The 16,431-nt window shown below is 35.2% G+C and overlaps 2 protein-coding genes across 2 annotated transcripts in view; one reads left to right on the top strand and one right to left on the bottom strand.

Moving 5' to 3' along the window:
* Positions 1-2,097: 2,097 nt before the first annotated feature.
* LOC132175138 (acyl-CoA-binding protein) lies at positions 2,098-4,560 on the top strand. The gene is made up of 4 exons (XM_059586978.1): positions 2,098-2,252; positions 3,600-3,717; positions 3,945-4,007; positions 4,331-4,560. Exons 1-4 carry the CDS (start codon positions 2,241-2,243, stop codon positions 4,408-4,410), a joined length of 273 nt encoding a protein of 90 aa, XP_059442961.1. The 5' UTR covers positions 2,098-2,240; the 3' UTR covers positions 4,411-4,560.
* Positions 4,561-8,578: 4,018 nt separating this feature from the next.
* Positions 8,579-16,431, bottom strand: part of LOC132174069 (uncharacterized) — an 11,784-nt gene continuing 3,931 nt past the window's right edge. The window contains exons 2-5 of the mRNA XM_059585778.1: positions 14,642-15,372; positions 10,449-10,504; positions 10,174-10,366; positions 8,579-9,062 (exon numbers count right to left, since the gene is read on the bottom strand). Coding sequence (XP_059441761.1) covers positions 8,709-9,062; positions 10,174-10,366; positions 10,449-10,504; positions 14,642-15,372 — 1,334 coding nt within the window. The 3' untranslated portion in view covers positions 8,579-8,708. The remainder of the gene's footprint in view (positions 9,063-10,173; positions 10,367-10,448; positions 10,505-14,641; positions 15,373-16,431) is intronic.

Raw genomic sequence — 16,431 nt, 5'->3', positions numbered from 1 at the left:
TTCCTTTTGTGTCTCTTTAAGAATGATGTAGCTATTAAAATCTCTATTTAATAATTCAATAATAATTTTAATAGCCACATTATTCTTGAAAAGACTAAAAAAAGACACAACAAAAACTTATAACTTTACTCGTGTTGGTGATATTAATTGTTGTGGATTTGGGTACAATTGAGTGTATTCATCCCATGGCGGTCGGTAACCAGTTTTTTGTACTGATCAATTTACTATCCAATCAAATCCACCCCGTCACATCACTCCAATGTTAGGTTATCTACTAACTAAACCGAAATAAATGTTTTTTTTTGTTTTTTTTAAGAAAAAAAAAATATTATGTTATCTCTTTTGGATTTCAAATAACTTTAGTTATGGGCCTCAATTTTTAAACCAATTCGAACTGATGATTTATGCTCATGCTGAATTTAAGCTGACCAAGTCTTGTTACTAAATTAGTCATTATCAAATATTTGAATTTTTTTTTTTAAAAAAAAAAATTCTCTAACTCTTGACACTCACGACACGTTACACTTCCTTGTCAAATGATGAAAGAAGCTTCAGCATCACGACTCTAAACACCTTTAATATATGCACATGACATCTCTTTAAAAGGCTGAAAAATAGGATTAGATTGCAAAAGTTGATGCTCTTCTTTTGCCATTCACCACCATTTAAATTCTCATTTTTTTTTTTTTCATTTATACCCTTGGTTTCAAAAGATTCGTAGTATAACATGAAATTAAAATTTAGGTTGAAAGCCTTTCGCTTTAACACGGATGGATTGTATGTGTTACAAACTTGAATATTAAGTCCGTAACAGAATAATTTGGAGGTTCTAAAAGAAAGTTATACCTCCTTCAAACATAGTTTAGAAATAACTTCTTAATATAAGGTAACTTATAATCAAACGCTCATACTTGTAATCCACAAAAAATATCTTATAAGATAGTCTAGGTCCCTTTTGAGCAGTTCTCTGCGAGTTAGTGCTACTATGGTTACGTCCAGGTAGAAAAGTTGCAATTGATCTCCCCCTCCAACTTTTTTAAATTAGGAAAAAAACAAAAAAAGACGGCCTCTATTTTACAACTACTAAAACCTACTCAACTAAAATACTTTACACCCATTAAAACACTACTCTTTTGTTGAAGACACCCATTATCCATTCTTGATAAGGGATGACTTGCATTTAAGTAAACCACCGTATAATTAGAATTACATGACAGTAAAAATTAATTTTTATTTTTAATTTTTTGTTAGTGTTGATCCAAGATCCAATCAAGCGAGTCTAAGTAAATCAAACTAACATGCTATACGACAGGGGAATCAAGTACAGTCTAACGATTAATTAGGGACTAACTAAGTGAGATCCATGTGCTGACCCTACAAGAAAAGAAAAGAAAAGAAAAGAAGGGTGAATACTTAATGCAACCTACATGCTCATCAATCTCATGGAGAAATGGAAGGCCTAAAGAGTGGCTGGCCCCCATTTGGGAACATGATTTTTTCATTTCACAAATACACTATTTTATTGATTACATTAGATTTTATAACGTTTATATGTTATTTATGTTGTCACGTTATTTGAAAATTTTAAATAATATGACACTATCATGTCTAAAATTCGAATTTCTTTGAGTTCAAACAATTAATTAGAGCCACGCCTAGAGCGAAGTCGAGTCTAACCTAATCTGTGTAGGGAGTACCTTACAAAGATTTAAGGTTTGCCTATTACGATTGAGTACACAAAATGGTTAAAAACGTTTATTCTTAATAAAACCAAAAGATAGTTTTTGACATAGTTTTTATATAAAATAAAGAGCAAGATAGTGATGAAGACAAATGCACCAAAAATTTGGTCCAAATAAATGTTGGGTTGTCCAACCACTTATTCGAACATTGGATTTCAGGTAGATTCTCTCATATTTGCTACCTAAATTATTAGTTAATTGCTATTCTATCCAATATTTAGGGGGTATTTTTTCTGAATCTTAAGGGGAAGAGGCACTTTTTTGCAAAACTTTTGGGGAGGGCTTCATCAAAATGAAAACGGAAACGAATTTTTTTTTTTTTTTGAGAAAGGAAACGAATATTTATGAGCGAGTGATAAGGTCGGTACCTCAGATCAACAGGACCACACGGCTCCGCATTATATAAACACCCAGCAGCGGAGAGGCCGAAGCACGAAATCTACTTACGTTGCGTTTTCGTCATTCTCTAGGAGCAGGAAGAACGAAGGAGATCGTAATATGGGGTTGAAGGTCTGCCTCAATCTCTCCCTTATTGCATCGCAATTATTGCTATATATATATATAATGTTTCTTTGATTTACTAGTCTTTCTTGTTTAATCTTTACACCGGATTGATTAATATGATTCTTCTCGCGCTTAAATATGTGTTGGGAATCTCACTTTTAATGTTTTGTTTGCTCGGATCTGCGCTTTTGTTTGAAATGATTTCCCAGAAGAACTTTCCGGGCCAGTTTGTCCTTGGGCATAGATGAATTTGCAAAATTATCAAACATTTTTATCGCCATCAACGTTTGAAATAAAAGATATGGTATTGGGTTTTTTTATACTGGTTTGAGTTAGATTCAAGTTGGCCCATTGAATGATAGCAATGAGTGTGGTAGGGATTTAGTTCAGATCTGTATGTTATCAGTGACAGATGCACTTAAATCCCAAGTCCTAAAGTCGTGCCCTGTGCTTCTGTTTCGATTTTAAGAGGTGAAATTTGAAAACTTGATTTTTAAAAATGAAGTTAAACGATTGGTAAAATTGCATTTTGGCCTTCAAAATCATAGTTTAGCGCTTAAAATCATGAGTTTTTAAAAATGCACCTCCTACCTATAATTTGAAAAACATATTTTTCTTCATTTTCAAATTGTAATTTTTTAGAAATGCACTTCCAAACCATACATTTTCTGAGATTTGGTTTTAAATAGCATTTTTTGTATGCGAAATCGCAATGCCAAACTCACTCTTAATTTTAACATTATTTAGGGATCTACGGCAATGTTTTGTATTGCACTTAGTAGGGTATGTTGGCCTGTTGCAGATTCAGTACAATTTTTGTAATTTTAGTGAGGCACTGTATAATTTATCTGATGATGCCTCCCAGATCTGCAGTTGGTTTTGATCTTCTGGTCAACTTGTCAATTGGGTCTGGTGCGCCTTGAAATTATATGGAATTTCTCAAGGCACATGTGCAGAAGTGAAAATTATCTCTTGCCAAAAAACAGTTTTTAGAGAACCCCTCAGTGTGCTACCTGTAAATCTGATCCATTGGATGTCAGAAAGAGATTGTTTATGCATAGTAAACAAAATTAGCACGTAGGCAAGGAGTAGCCTCTTGATTGCTTTAGGTTTGGAAACAATAAATTCGTATCCAGTTTTTGGATTTCAGGTTTTTTATTATTCTTGGCATCATTAGTGGGTGGACTTCTTTTTGAGGATTGGACTAGTTCTTGATATTTCTTTGAAAAATTCAGACAAAATGCCTGAGAATAAACCCATTTGTTGCAGAGCTTTACACTGATATATAGCTCGCTTGACATTTGTTATGCTTCTACATGTGTTAACAGTTCGGCTGTGCTGGGTTTGTTGCAGGAAGATTTCGAGGAGCATGCTGAGAAAGCCAAGACCCTGCCAGAGACAACCACAAATGAAAACAAGCTTATACTCTATGGGCTATTCAAGCAGTCCACTGTTGGACCAGTGAACACCAGTAAGCATCAGGCTCAAATTACATGCTCATTTTAACTTGTCTGTCTGTCTTTGTTTGTTTCGTACTTCTCCATAGACAAAATGTTTATTTTTTAGAAAGTAACCCCCGACATAGCAGTAAAAGCAAGACGTGTAGGGGGATCTCAACAAGCTATTGTAAATTGTTTTTCCTTTAAGAACTAAGTTTGGGGAACAAGTTAAGTTTTACCCTTCATGGCTGATTTGCAGGTCGTCCTGGAATGTTCAACATGAGGGAAAGAGCAAAGTGGGATGCGTGGAAGGCTGTTGAAGGTAATGTTTTTTGATCGATTAGAGCCGGTTTTGGATTGCGTTGAAAAATAAAGTTTTTTTGTCTATAAAAAAAGCTTGAAAGAGCTTTTTAGCAAAAATTTCATTTTCAAACTTCCCCACAACACAGTTTTGTGCTTTTTAGAACAAAAAAGTACTTTTTAAATCTTTTACCAAACCAACATTTTTTTTTTTTTTTTTGTCTGAAAAAGGCTATTTTTAAGTTCCTTAACGCAATTCCAAACAAACTTTTAGAACAACATGGTTTGCTCTTTGTCGTTCTCTGGTCTATATAAGAAATACGTAACTTTTTTCTGATCTGCCAGGGAAATCGAAGGATGAAGCAATGAATGATTACATAACCAAAGTGAAACAGTTGCTGGAAGAAGCTGGGGCATCTGCTTGATGTCTTCTTGTTGATGCCTGATGCCATTTGGTTGTGTGTTTTAGAACCTTAAATGGAATTGAAAATAATCATCTGTAGCTTTCGGACCGGTAATTTGTTATATCTGAATGGTATGGAAGTGCTTATGGCAAATTGTGTTGGTATTAAATATGTTTTAAGTTTCCTCTGATTATAAACCAGAGTTGGCCAAAATCCTTTAACCCACTAAGCTTGGCTTCAGCCTGATCAGTGATCCCCCTGTTTCTGCTCGAATATATTTGCCTCATTCTCTTGAGTTGTGATGCTTAATCGTCTTTTACATCATGCTGCCCAATAGAATCCAAACCTGAATCAATTGCCTGTTGTGTTTTGATTGTTTTTTCTACTATTAAAGCGAGGGGAATTTCCTTGTGGATCCTCTGCTGGTAAGTGTAACTTTCTCCATTAAAACTTGTTTTAGTGCAAAACTATTAACTCTGGGGATGATTAGATTGCAGCCACTGACTTTTGACAGCGGTAGTCGGAATAAGAAAACTGTTTTGACGTCAGTTCAGTTGGCGGAAATTTTTTTTCGTCAGTTAACTGAACGATATAACTAACTTTGGCCCCAATAATTTCCCCAATAATTTTTTGCATGACTTGTTTAACCCAAAAACATGTCCAATAAACACTTGTTTAGTCCCAAAAAACTATTTATGCCAAAATAAAATCATGTTTGGCTCATAAAAATAGGTTTGGCCCAATATAAAAAGTCAACGATTAACTTACTTAACCGACCGACATTTAACCAACTTCATCGAGTTAACTGACTTAACCGAAATAGTCGAAATCGGTATAAAGTCGGTTAATTTTTTGGTTGGGTAGACAAAAATATTTATACCATCATCGATTTAACAGATACTTAGCCCTAAGCATGATGTATTCATTGAGAATATCTTCTATTTGGTCGTTGCATAAATGAGGGGTTTTTTGCCTACCAATAAAAGAAAGACACGTTGGCTTAAGCATAAAAATTGCATGGCCATGACCCATGCCTGGGCCTGGGTCACAGCCGAACCCAGGCGTGACCCACGCTTGGGTCTGGCTTCCCCCCCGGCGTCGGTCTCTATACCACTAATTTTTTTATTAGTGGTTTGATAACAATTTGGTTTTTTATCCAGTGTTTTCATCTTATTTTCTTAACATGTACTAGGCGAGGTGTCACCATTTGAATGGATGGCAGAAAATCAATGTTTTCTGCTGTGAGAAGCATCTCACGTATTCATTAAGGCCCCTTTGATTCATCATAAAATGTATACGTCATAAAAAAAACTGGTTATTTTCTGCTGTTTCCTTTCAACCTTCAAAATGGTATAGAAAATATCTTATGACCTTTAACTCGTAAGGAAAATCATTAAATTTCTTATATTTTCATATTAACATATAAATAACAACTTTCATTCACAATATAAAATCAAGGGTTAAATATACTTTAACCCCCTCAACTAAAAGATTAAAAGTCATTTTTCATAAAACTCTACAAACTGACATGTGTGACATTGAAGTCCATCAAACTACCATTTTGTTCTAATTAAGCCTCTCTATTAACATTGACCATCTATTTGGATTAAAAAGTCATACTTGACCAAAGTCATCCGAAAATGACCTTGTCTTGACACTTAAAAATCAAATTTACCCTTTATAATTATTAATCAATTTTAAAAAAAGATTAAAATTAAAAAAAGAAAGAAGGAAATGTAGTGCCTAGCAGCCACCCCATAGTGCATTGGGGGTGGCTGCAAACCAACCCCAGCCACCTCTGGCTCTAGAGGTGGCTAGCAGGCCACCCCCACCATAAATTTGGGTGGCGAGGTGGTTTGGCCACCCTTTAAGTTTTACATTTTTCCCCATCGCCCCCTTTTTTGTGTGTGTGTGTTTTTTTTTTCATTTTTTTTTTTTTTAAATGAGGGGTATTTTAGCTAGGTTGGTAGAAAAGTCTTCTAATAGAGTTGCTTAAACGTAACAAACTGGTAGTTTGATAGACCTAACTGCCACACATGTCGGTTTGTGGAGCTTTATAAAAAATGGTTGTTAGTTGAGTGGGATAAAGTATATTTAACCCTAAAATCAACCTAAAAATTTATTTTTAATTAAAAATACATTTATTATTAATGATAACTAATAAAAAAACATAAATGTATAAACCTATAAGAAATTTTATTTGCCACACCGCCATTCCACCGAACTAATATAGCAACGCTCATATGTGGTAGGTAAAATGGACATTGTCACGTTAACCCAATGAGAGATGAGGGTATACTAAATAGCAGGACCCAACCTATAAACCATATATATACTTTCAAAGAGCCATAAATAACATCTAATAGAAGAGGTATTCATATCGGTTTTTTTTAAAGCTAGATCTGCTCTCTAACGCACCACTCTATCGTTTCCATTGACAATCCAGCCTGTTGTAGCCGCCAATTGTTCCACTGCCCATCATCCACTCGCCTGCGCGTAGATCTCACGAGCTTGTCAACCCCCTTCCACTCCATTGTTTCTGGCTTCCTTTGCCGAAGTTGCTGTTTTTTGGGTTTTATTTTATTTTATTTTTGCTGTTTTTATGGTTTTGTGTCTTTTGTTACTTGGGTTCTTCTAGTGGTATATGAAGTGATCTTTCCTTTTCATATCTTGATGATTTTATTGTACTTTTTCTTCAGCAGTCTCCTCGTGGTTACCTTTAACTTGTAGGTGTTTGGATAAGGTTGAAGGGTATTTTGAGGATCATGTCTATGTCTGTGTCTCTTTGTCTCTTTTGAAGATTTAGGTGAGATTGAAGGATTTCGAGATGATCACGCTTTTACCTGCTTATTCTGTTTTGGTGCTTAAACCGCTTTTTGCAGCCCTTATTTAGAGGGCCGGGTCATTTTATGACTCATTTTCTACTTTTTACTTGTATTTCTCACTATAATTTTCATTTTAGGTCTTTTGTTGGGAAGCCCACCCCATTTTCAATATTTTAACCCATATAACCCATTCCTTATTTGCTATAAAAAAGAAAAAGAAAGAAAGATAGAAGCCAAATTTTAAGCTTTTTCCTTGAAAATCATGCATGTCAAAATGGTCCCTCTCTTTTTCAAGAAAGTTCATTTGATCTTATACCCTTATGTTGTCTACTGGAGTGTGATAAGTAGTTGATGCGACAATTTCTTTCACTAATCCTATCTCCCCTATTCTAACATGTGCTAGAGTCTTATGTTTAGACCTTGTGCTTTTGAAGTTGTCACTTCATTGAAAAAACACCTCTAATTACATATTAGGATTTTTTATAATTTTATAGAAATTGTAAATTCTAAAATTATAGAATTCATGCCCGCTCTTGCATCAAACGGCTTGAAAATACTACCTATTAAAATGGTGACATGTTACCAAAGCAGCCAAAAAACATTTCCTTTCTAAAAAGCTTCTTCATTTTTAAAAAGACAGTCTTTTTTTTTTTTCCTTCAAAAAATCAAAAGACGGCTTTTGATTCAAAACTTTTCTACAACATAAAGAGCAAGAACATGGTAAAAATAAAAGCAATTCTTATTGATAACATGTCACATTTTTAATAAATATCATTTTCTAAACCGTTCAATAAAAAAAAGGCCTGAATTTCATAATTTTAAAACCTACAATTTCTTTGATTACTCCTATAAACGATGCAGGAGAAAACAAGCAAAATAATACTCTTTGACGAACACAAAAACCAATTCAACATACAAAATTTTGGGACGAATTTAAAACTTGCAAGAATTTTCAAGGACGAAACATATACTTTAACAAAAGCAAATAAAATAAACTAAAGCAAAGGGTCTTGCAGGAAAGGGCAAGAAAAAATTACCAAAGGAGGATACTAGTCTACACTTAAAGTCCTTCATAGGTGTTGAACTGTAGTCTTACCCTCTTTACCTTTTAAAAAGAAAGCTACAATGTGATTCCATTGTTGGCTGTGGAGCTTCATTTCTAACCCAGTAATGCTATTTAGTAACTACTACATGAATGCCAAACAACGAGGATGACGTAGCAGTAAAAATCAGCCAATTATTTTTTTTTTACTAGTGTTGATCCAAAAGCTAATTTTTACTGTCGTATCATCAAGTTATATGACAACGTGACTCTCTTCTGACTGTTTTCATTATGTGTTGACTACATTATGAAGATCTAGCACTACATTAAGAAGCTACCATAAAACAAAGTGGAACCATATCATTTACATTAGGCATCTAACTGCCATTTTATATGGCTTAGAGCATTTGATACCAAAAGAGCATATATTGTAGTTGGATTTCATGGAGATTCTATTGAACAAAAGGATATCTAGAAATATAATATTCTCTTACACGAGAGGCGCCATCTCTTGCCAGAATCCCTTCAAGATCTCCTATAATTCTGGCCAACCATATCTCCAAATTTCTCTGGATTTCCTTTAAGTTGTTTCTGATGGAGTCCAAAGATCTCCTTGTGGTCAGTTTGGCCTGGCTCCCCAGTTCCTCCCCATAATAACTCTTCCCAACTTCAGTATGTAAAGCCATCAGCTTCTGTCCTGTTTCTGATGCACGCTGCTTAAGTCCAAATGCTTCAAGCAAAAACTCTGTTTGCCTTTGCATTCGAAACTCCGGGCTGACGGTCAGTTCACAGGGATCACTAGCCTGCTGTAAAAATGAGAAAGAAACTTTAAGCAACATAACCTACAACAGATCCATATGTAGGAAACAGCATACTTAGAATTTCACATATAAAATAAACTTATGAAAAAAAGCACAAGTTGTTGCCGGGGAAGGCTGAAGGGTGGGATAGTGTGTAGGGAAGAGAGTTATTTCAACCTCCAACTTACATGAATTTGGCTCAGCCTCATGCATCTTTCACCAATAATCAGAGTAAATCAAGGAACTGTGCAGTGCACCCAAAGAAGGGAAAAGTGCGAAAGGAGGGGGCAAGAAAGAAAATAAATGAATTATCAAGTTGTAACTGCCTGGTGGATCCACAAACTAAACTATATACAACAATGTAATTATGGACATGAGATACAGTGAAGTAAATCATATGAAAAACCCTTCTAAAAAAAAAAAATCATATGAAAAACACCATCCTCACCTTTTTTCACTCCAGAAGATATAAAATGGTTCTCTTCAAATCAACTATACATATTTTTTAACATACTGAAATTTCTTTTAGATAGCAAATTAAGATGGTCACAGACTTATCAAAAAAAATATGGTCCCAGGATCATCCATGCAATTTTCAATTTGTGACTAATTGATTGGAGAAGAGAACAGATATGATTTCAGCAACAGGACCAACAAAATTTCTCGAGCCAAAATACTAGTCACAGGACTTTCAGTAGGAACCCAAGTTTCCAAAATTTTGGGCCTCAACAGCAAATGTTTGATAGACTCTTCCACATCAAGATACAAACTTCTAAATAACTGAGTAGTTGCATTGCATAGGATTTTGGCTTCAATTCTTTCACCAGGGTAAAAGGGCACATTCTTTTACCCCAATTGGTCACCCTAACGAGCAGGACCACCATCATGCATATAGTTTCCATGGGCCACGAAACCAATGGGTCCCACATCTTACATGGAGCAATGGGAACTAAAAGCACTGAACCAGCACGGCCTTTAATATTTGAGGAAAAAAAGTGTCTTAAGATAATGCTTCGTTTTAATTGATATTGTATCTAAAAGCATCAAATGATGATTGGGACTATTCATGATCATATGAAAGCATAAAAGCAATAAACCATCAGCAGTTGAGCATTACCATTTTTTGGCATAGATCATCAATCTTCCCTGCAAGTGCTTGATATCGTTTTGCCTGCTTCCTCATTAGAGATGGTAATTTTGATTCATCACTCCTACCAACTTTTACCAAATTCAGTAGTTCCTGTTCAAGTAATTTTAGTTTAGAGGAAACTCCTGTTGAGTCACCATCTACCTTCCAAGGGGATTCCCTTCTAGGAAAGAAAAACGTGGGTTAGTTGTAGAGTATTAACAATACGTACTTCAGAATTATGGTCTAGAATTTTTAAAATTTACCTGGGTACAAAATGCTTCATATGATACAAGGATTCAAGGGATTCATACTGTACATCCTGCAAGATAAATTTTTTAAACTTAGAATCCATAAGAAATACCTTCATTTTCTTTACAAACGGGCTTTAATATGTCAGTCACAAAGTCAAATGCCTTTACCAATTTTGTCAAGCTTAGGACAATGGGCAAAGAAAATGGTTGATGTTCCTCAATAACAGAGTTGACTAAACTGAATCACCTTTTTTCTTTTTTTTTTTTTATCTATAACGTTGATAATTTTAACTGAAAAATGGTCAAATAAAACCACACAGAATGGATAGTTGCCAATTAAATTTGAAGGCCCAAATGATTCATATGTTTTACTAATTCTCAGGGACAGAGTATCATCAGAACAACTTTCTGCCACGAGATAGCATAGGCATGCGTATGGCAAGTGCACAAAGGTGCCATGTTTCAATAACCCCGAGGAGCAGTTAAAGGATGGAGGCAAAGAAGATAGAAAACAAAAAGGTTAAAACAAAGAATTGAAAGAGCGAAATAAAATATCTATTAATTTCACAAAACTATAACAGTCTATTATATCAGTTGCTAGTGAAGATTAATTTGGTATCGATTTTATTACTGCCAAGTGCCAAAAGAGTAGCATATCTGGTCTGAAAATGAAAAGGGTAGATGCCAGCATGCAAATTGTCTGTTAGTGATAAAGACAATAGACCTGTATCTTACAAGGATAAGATGTGTATCTTTATTAGTACAGATTTATTAATGCAATTAATGGCTTTAGAGTTACGGGTTGATGTATTCCTTTTACTATGATAATATATGCTTTAGGCGGCGACCTGTCCTGTCCAATCAACAACATTAAACAAGGTAATGTAAGAAGATGATGCCCTAAGTGTCAAGCTACAAAAAAGGAGCACCCCAGCAGCTGATTTTGAGAATGGTGGCGCCAAGTATCAATATACTTTCAGATTATTGTTAAGGAAAACAAGCCAATCAAGGAAAACAAAGGCACAGACAGATGGGCAGTTGTTTTAGAGTGGTCAACTACCAAAGGCTATCTAATGGACCCCATGTGAGGTTAAGAGTAATACTGCTTTTTACACCTATTTATCATATCCATTTCACACCAACCGACGTGACATGTTTTAAGTGGCTTCCCATATTAGCCACTTAAAAAAAAGCCACTTAAAATACGCTATGCCAACCAGTGTGAAATAAATATGATAAATGGATATGAAAAGTAGAATTACTCATGAGGTTAATGAATGATTTAATTTTCCATCTGTTTCTGCCAGGTTGTGCATATTCTCCAAGTGCAAGGAAGAGGACTCATTCCTAACACAAGGATTCTTCTAAAATCTGTGATCTTACCCAAAAAAAAAAAAAAGAAAAAAGAAAAAAAAACTAATACGACACTACTAGTAAACTGATGTCCAAAGCAGAGGCACTAATTTAAGAAATTTGACTTCATTTTAAGATTGAAACAACTAATATTTTAATAAGATAGATTATTACTTATCAAAAAAAAAAAACAAAGATTATGATCAATAAAAATAATGCTTTCAACATAATTTCTTTTTTTTTTTTTTTTTTTTTTTTTTGTGCATGTCGGGGAACCTCTTCAAGGCAGGGTCCTTCGGACCCACCCCTGCAGAATAACCCCAGTCCCGTGCATTGCACCCTCGAAAATTTTCCTACACGGAACTGGTTAAATCACTGACTTTTCACCCAGGGGTATGGCCCTAAGAGATTGTTTGCACCCATGAGGTGTTAAACCTTAGACCTTGAAGGGAGCAAACCTTAAGACCAAGGCCTCCACCAATTGGGCCAACCCTGTGGGGTGAAAATAAAGTTTAACCCACTTTTCTGATGCAACTTCTAATTCAAATAAAGTTTCTAAATGTCATAACTTAATCAAGCAAGAATATTATATCAATAACTACTTGTATGTCATGTACTTTATTAATATTTTTCAGCAGTTTTTTTTCTGCACTCCTAATTTAAGTGATTTTCCCTCCATTTCTCAGCAACCAAACAGAGCATTAGAAAAGAAGATGAAGAAGAAATTTGGGCAGATAACGCAAATGTAAAATAAATGAACTTTGTACTACAGATGAACCCAAAATTTTGCAGTTTGGGGTTGTTTGATGATCAAAAATAGGTTTAAAGTCTAAAAAAAAATCAGCAACTAAAGCTGAGCTTGGGCTTTTGAAATCATTCTGAAAGCTATACAAGCCAATCCTGAAGGTTGATTTTCAGCTGAATTGCTTAAGGAGCCAGGCTTGAGCAATGGTAGGATTGGGTTAGGCTTGATCGCTTGTTAGGCAATTCAATCATGTTTGGTTGATTTAAAAATAGCTCTTAGACAATATCCATTATTAGCTTGTCTTAGTAACATTATATCAGGTTATCAAAAAAAAAAGTAACATTATATCTTCAATTTATGCCTCTGCAAAAACAAAATCAACAACACTATATATACCCTCCAATTAATACTCATATGAAAGCATGATTTCTGGAGGTAAGATACTAAAAATGCTCCGAGTCAAAATGCTAGTAAACAAGGGAGCCCCAAAGTTAAGCTTGTCAACTCAAGCACTAGCTAGCCTTAAGTTTCCAACTGTTGAGCCTAACTCTGACTTACACTTTCATTTCAATCTAGATCCTATAGCAACCTTCAATAGTTTGTCAACCGAATAGACTAGTGCTGCTATACATAGAATTCATGCCAATACTAACTCCATGCATGTACACAAACGTTTCTATCTCTCTCCAATCAGCTTGTGACTTTGTGTAAAGATGGCTGGCAAATTGGATAGTAGATGGTGACGATTACTATATAGAAGAGTGGGAACCTACGAATTTTAGTATATAACATTGACTGAATTGCCTATTGTGAGGATGACTTCTACATCCTCCATAAAGTTGAGAATTGATTATGATGTAGAAACTGATCGGGTTGGCTTAAAACAGCATTCACAATAGTACCTAAGCAATACCTTCGTAATCCTCAATCAAAGGGCCAATTTGTGGAAAATGGTTTTCTTAGAACAGCATTCAAAGTAGCACCCAAGCAATATCTTCATAAACCTCAATCAAAGGGTTAATTCATGGAAATGGCTTTAAGCAAGTAGTTGCCTTTGGATGACAAAGTAATGCCAAGTTAAAGAATTAAAACATGAGTTGTAAAACTTCTTATGTTAAATACTGAAATTAAGCATTATTACTGTACTCTTAGGCTAGATTGAAACTATCAAAATAACTACTTATTTGAAACGTCAAATATTAGACCTGGTAATTGCAAGGAGAAATTGAAGTAAAAGTATTCTGCTAATGATTATTAGCTGAAATGCATCCAACAGAACTACCTTTTAAAAATTTGTAATTATGTGCTATACACTTCTTCTAAGGTAGTAAACTTGGAAAGTTTAATCATCCTAAGATCCAGATATTTTCTTCTTATATGTCTCATGAACAATCAAGCTACTTTTTGAATTGACTCAAGAAAGTCGTAATTTCACTTCAGAGCATGTTTGAGATTGTGGTGGGAAATATAGCTTTTAAAGCCAAAAAGAGTTTTTTTAGAAAAAGCTTCATTTTAAAGCTTTTTTTCAAAGTACGTTTTGAAGTTTTTTTTTTACCAATCGAACAGCTTTTTTGTTTGGTAAAGCTTTTTTAAGTACTAAAAGTACTTTTGAAGCTCCTAAAGCAATCCTATAAGATAGACTAATTGAATCTTTTTCCTTTCCTTTTCTTTTTCTCTTTTGTTTTTTGCCATCAGCTCTATCAGTTATATACTCCACCCTCTTTATCCATTTTCTTTATGATCTTCACTTTATCTACTTGGTGCTTTTATCTTGAACTAGAGACTTCTTTATCCTGTCCCATTCCCACCCATCAGTTTTCACTACACAAAATCGAACCGCATCTTAGATTACTTTTTCTCATCTACTACTAAACAAAGACGGCGGCTACTTTCTTATGGAAAACGATTTCCATCAAAATTAAAAATATGCTGCATGAGGAAGGAATTTCAACCCATAAGAAGTCACCCACTACTCCCTTCAATAGCAAGCTAAATCGTCCTCAATTTCCATTTCTCTCCGGTCTTAATCACTTCCAGAAATCTAATTTATATTATTCTCCCACTATTTTTCAGAACCAAAAGGAGCCCTATAAAAGAAGAAGAATACCTGGCAGAGACTAGCTCTTTCCGCCCAAAACTTGGAAGCCGAGGACGCCACCAACTCCGAATCGAACCCATTGTTGTGCTGCTGATGTGGGTCCGCATCGGCACCACCATAAACAACATTCACATCACCAGAGCTCTCTTCCTCGTACTCTCCAAACTCGTGGCCAGCAACCCTGGCGGACCTGGAGATGAAGCTAATCATCTCGTCCCTCTCGGACACCTCCCTCTCCAGCTCCTCCACGCGCGCCTTGTAGTCGGCCTCCCTCTTCTCCAGCTCCGCCATCCTCTCCCCCAGCTCATGGATCCGCTGCAGCAGCCGCCTCTCCTCCGCCTGCCACGCGTTCCTGTGGCTGGCGAAGATCTCCACCACCCGCGCGTTCGCCTTGGAGTCCTCCTTCCTCCGGAACTTCATCTGCCTCAGCTGCTCCTCCGCCTGCAAGAGCCTCCACGACAGGTCGCGGGCCCGGGTTTCCAGGGAAAGCGTGTTCCTGGGAAGCAATGCCAGCGAGAGTGAAAAGCTCAGCCCAAGGTAGGTACACAAAACCTTCTTCGCTTCCTCTTCTTGTTGTTGTTCTTCTTCCTCCTCCTCCTCTTCTTTTTCCGCCATTGCTGCTCTCGAGGGAGATAAAGGGGGAAGGTTTTTTTGGGTGTTCGTCGTCTTTCTGTTCTGTGACTCTGAGTTTACCTTAGAGTACCTTTTTCTTGTGGGGTAGCCTTCCGGGGGGTGGAATTACGGAAATGGGTCTTGCAGGGCATGGAATTTACTGTTCTTTTGTGGACGGACGCTGACAGACGGTGTCTGTGTCTGGTTGCAGCTTTAAAACAAAGGGAGGAGGCTTTCTTCGACCTTTGCTTTTTTCTTGAGAGTAGTTATTAAATGTTTTTTTTTCTTTTTTTTTTTTTGGTCGAATCTCAATCGTTGACTTCTGTTTGTTGAAAAATTTTGCATCGTTTGATAATGCTTTTTAAAAACTGTTATATTTTAAATGAAATTTATTTTCGAATTGGAGGATATTTTTCAAACTTATTTTACATGTTGGAGGAAATTCTTTTAAATTAGGTTAGAGAAAATTTTTTCTATCTATTTTATAAAAATGACATGCGAGAAGCAACTGTTTTTTGAATAAAATTTCTTCTAACTTTGTCATTGCAATTAAAAAAGTACGTGCTTCTCACATGTAAAAAACACATGTCAATTTTAATTAAAACAACATTTTTTTTTTTAATCACGAGGGCAAAGTTGAAAATAATTTTATTCTTCTCACATGCTATTTCAAAAACATATATTTTTCATATGAAAAGTGATACATGTCATTTTATAGAATAGGTTAGAGGAAATTTCTTCAACCTAGTTTGAAGGAAAACTTTGTCCAAACATGGATAAAATTTCATTCAACTCATCTAATAAATGCTAAGTGTCATCTAACATGTGAGAGTCGCATATGTTTTTTTTAAAAACATTTTTAACTGTCATTAATTCTCTAGTAATGTTATAAGTCTTTCTAAAGTCTTCCTAAAGTCATTCTAAATGTAATGTGGCTTTTAAAATTACCGTTGAATTTGAGATGTGATTTATTGACTTTTGATCTATTGGTAATTTTAAAAGTCGCATCATATTTGGGATAACTCTAGAAGACTTATAACATTACTCTTAACTTTCCTCATTCTACTAACTTTAATATCCAGTTAGTATATTGGAGTGGTATTTTTGTCACCTCATAAAATGAAAAAGACAAAAATATCATTCCAATATAACTAATTAGATATTTTTCGGTTCATTGAGAGGATCCT

Source organism: Corylus avellana, chromosome ca3 (assembly GCF_901000735.1).
Source record: "Corylus avellana chromosome ca3, CavTom2PMs-1.0".
Classification (NCBI taxonomy): domain Eukaryota; kingdom Viridiplantae; phylum Streptophyta; class Magnoliopsida; order Fagales; family Betulaceae; genus Corylus; species Corylus avellana.
The sequence above is the reverse complement of the archived record's forward strand: the minus strand, read 5'-3'. Positions and strand labels throughout refer to the sequence as shown.

Bases quoted from the DNA above. Each gene is read 5' to 3' on its own strand.
- LOC132175138 (XM_059586978.1), top strand. The intron at 3,718-3,944 runs GTAAGCATCAGG...GCTGATTTGCAG, and splicing joins TGTTGGACCAGTGAACACCA to GTCGTCCTGGAATGTTCAAC. The intron at 4,008-4,330 runs GTAATGTTTTTT...CTGATCTGCCAG, and splicing joins TGCGTGGAAGGCTGTTGAAG to GGAAATCGAAGGATGAAGCA.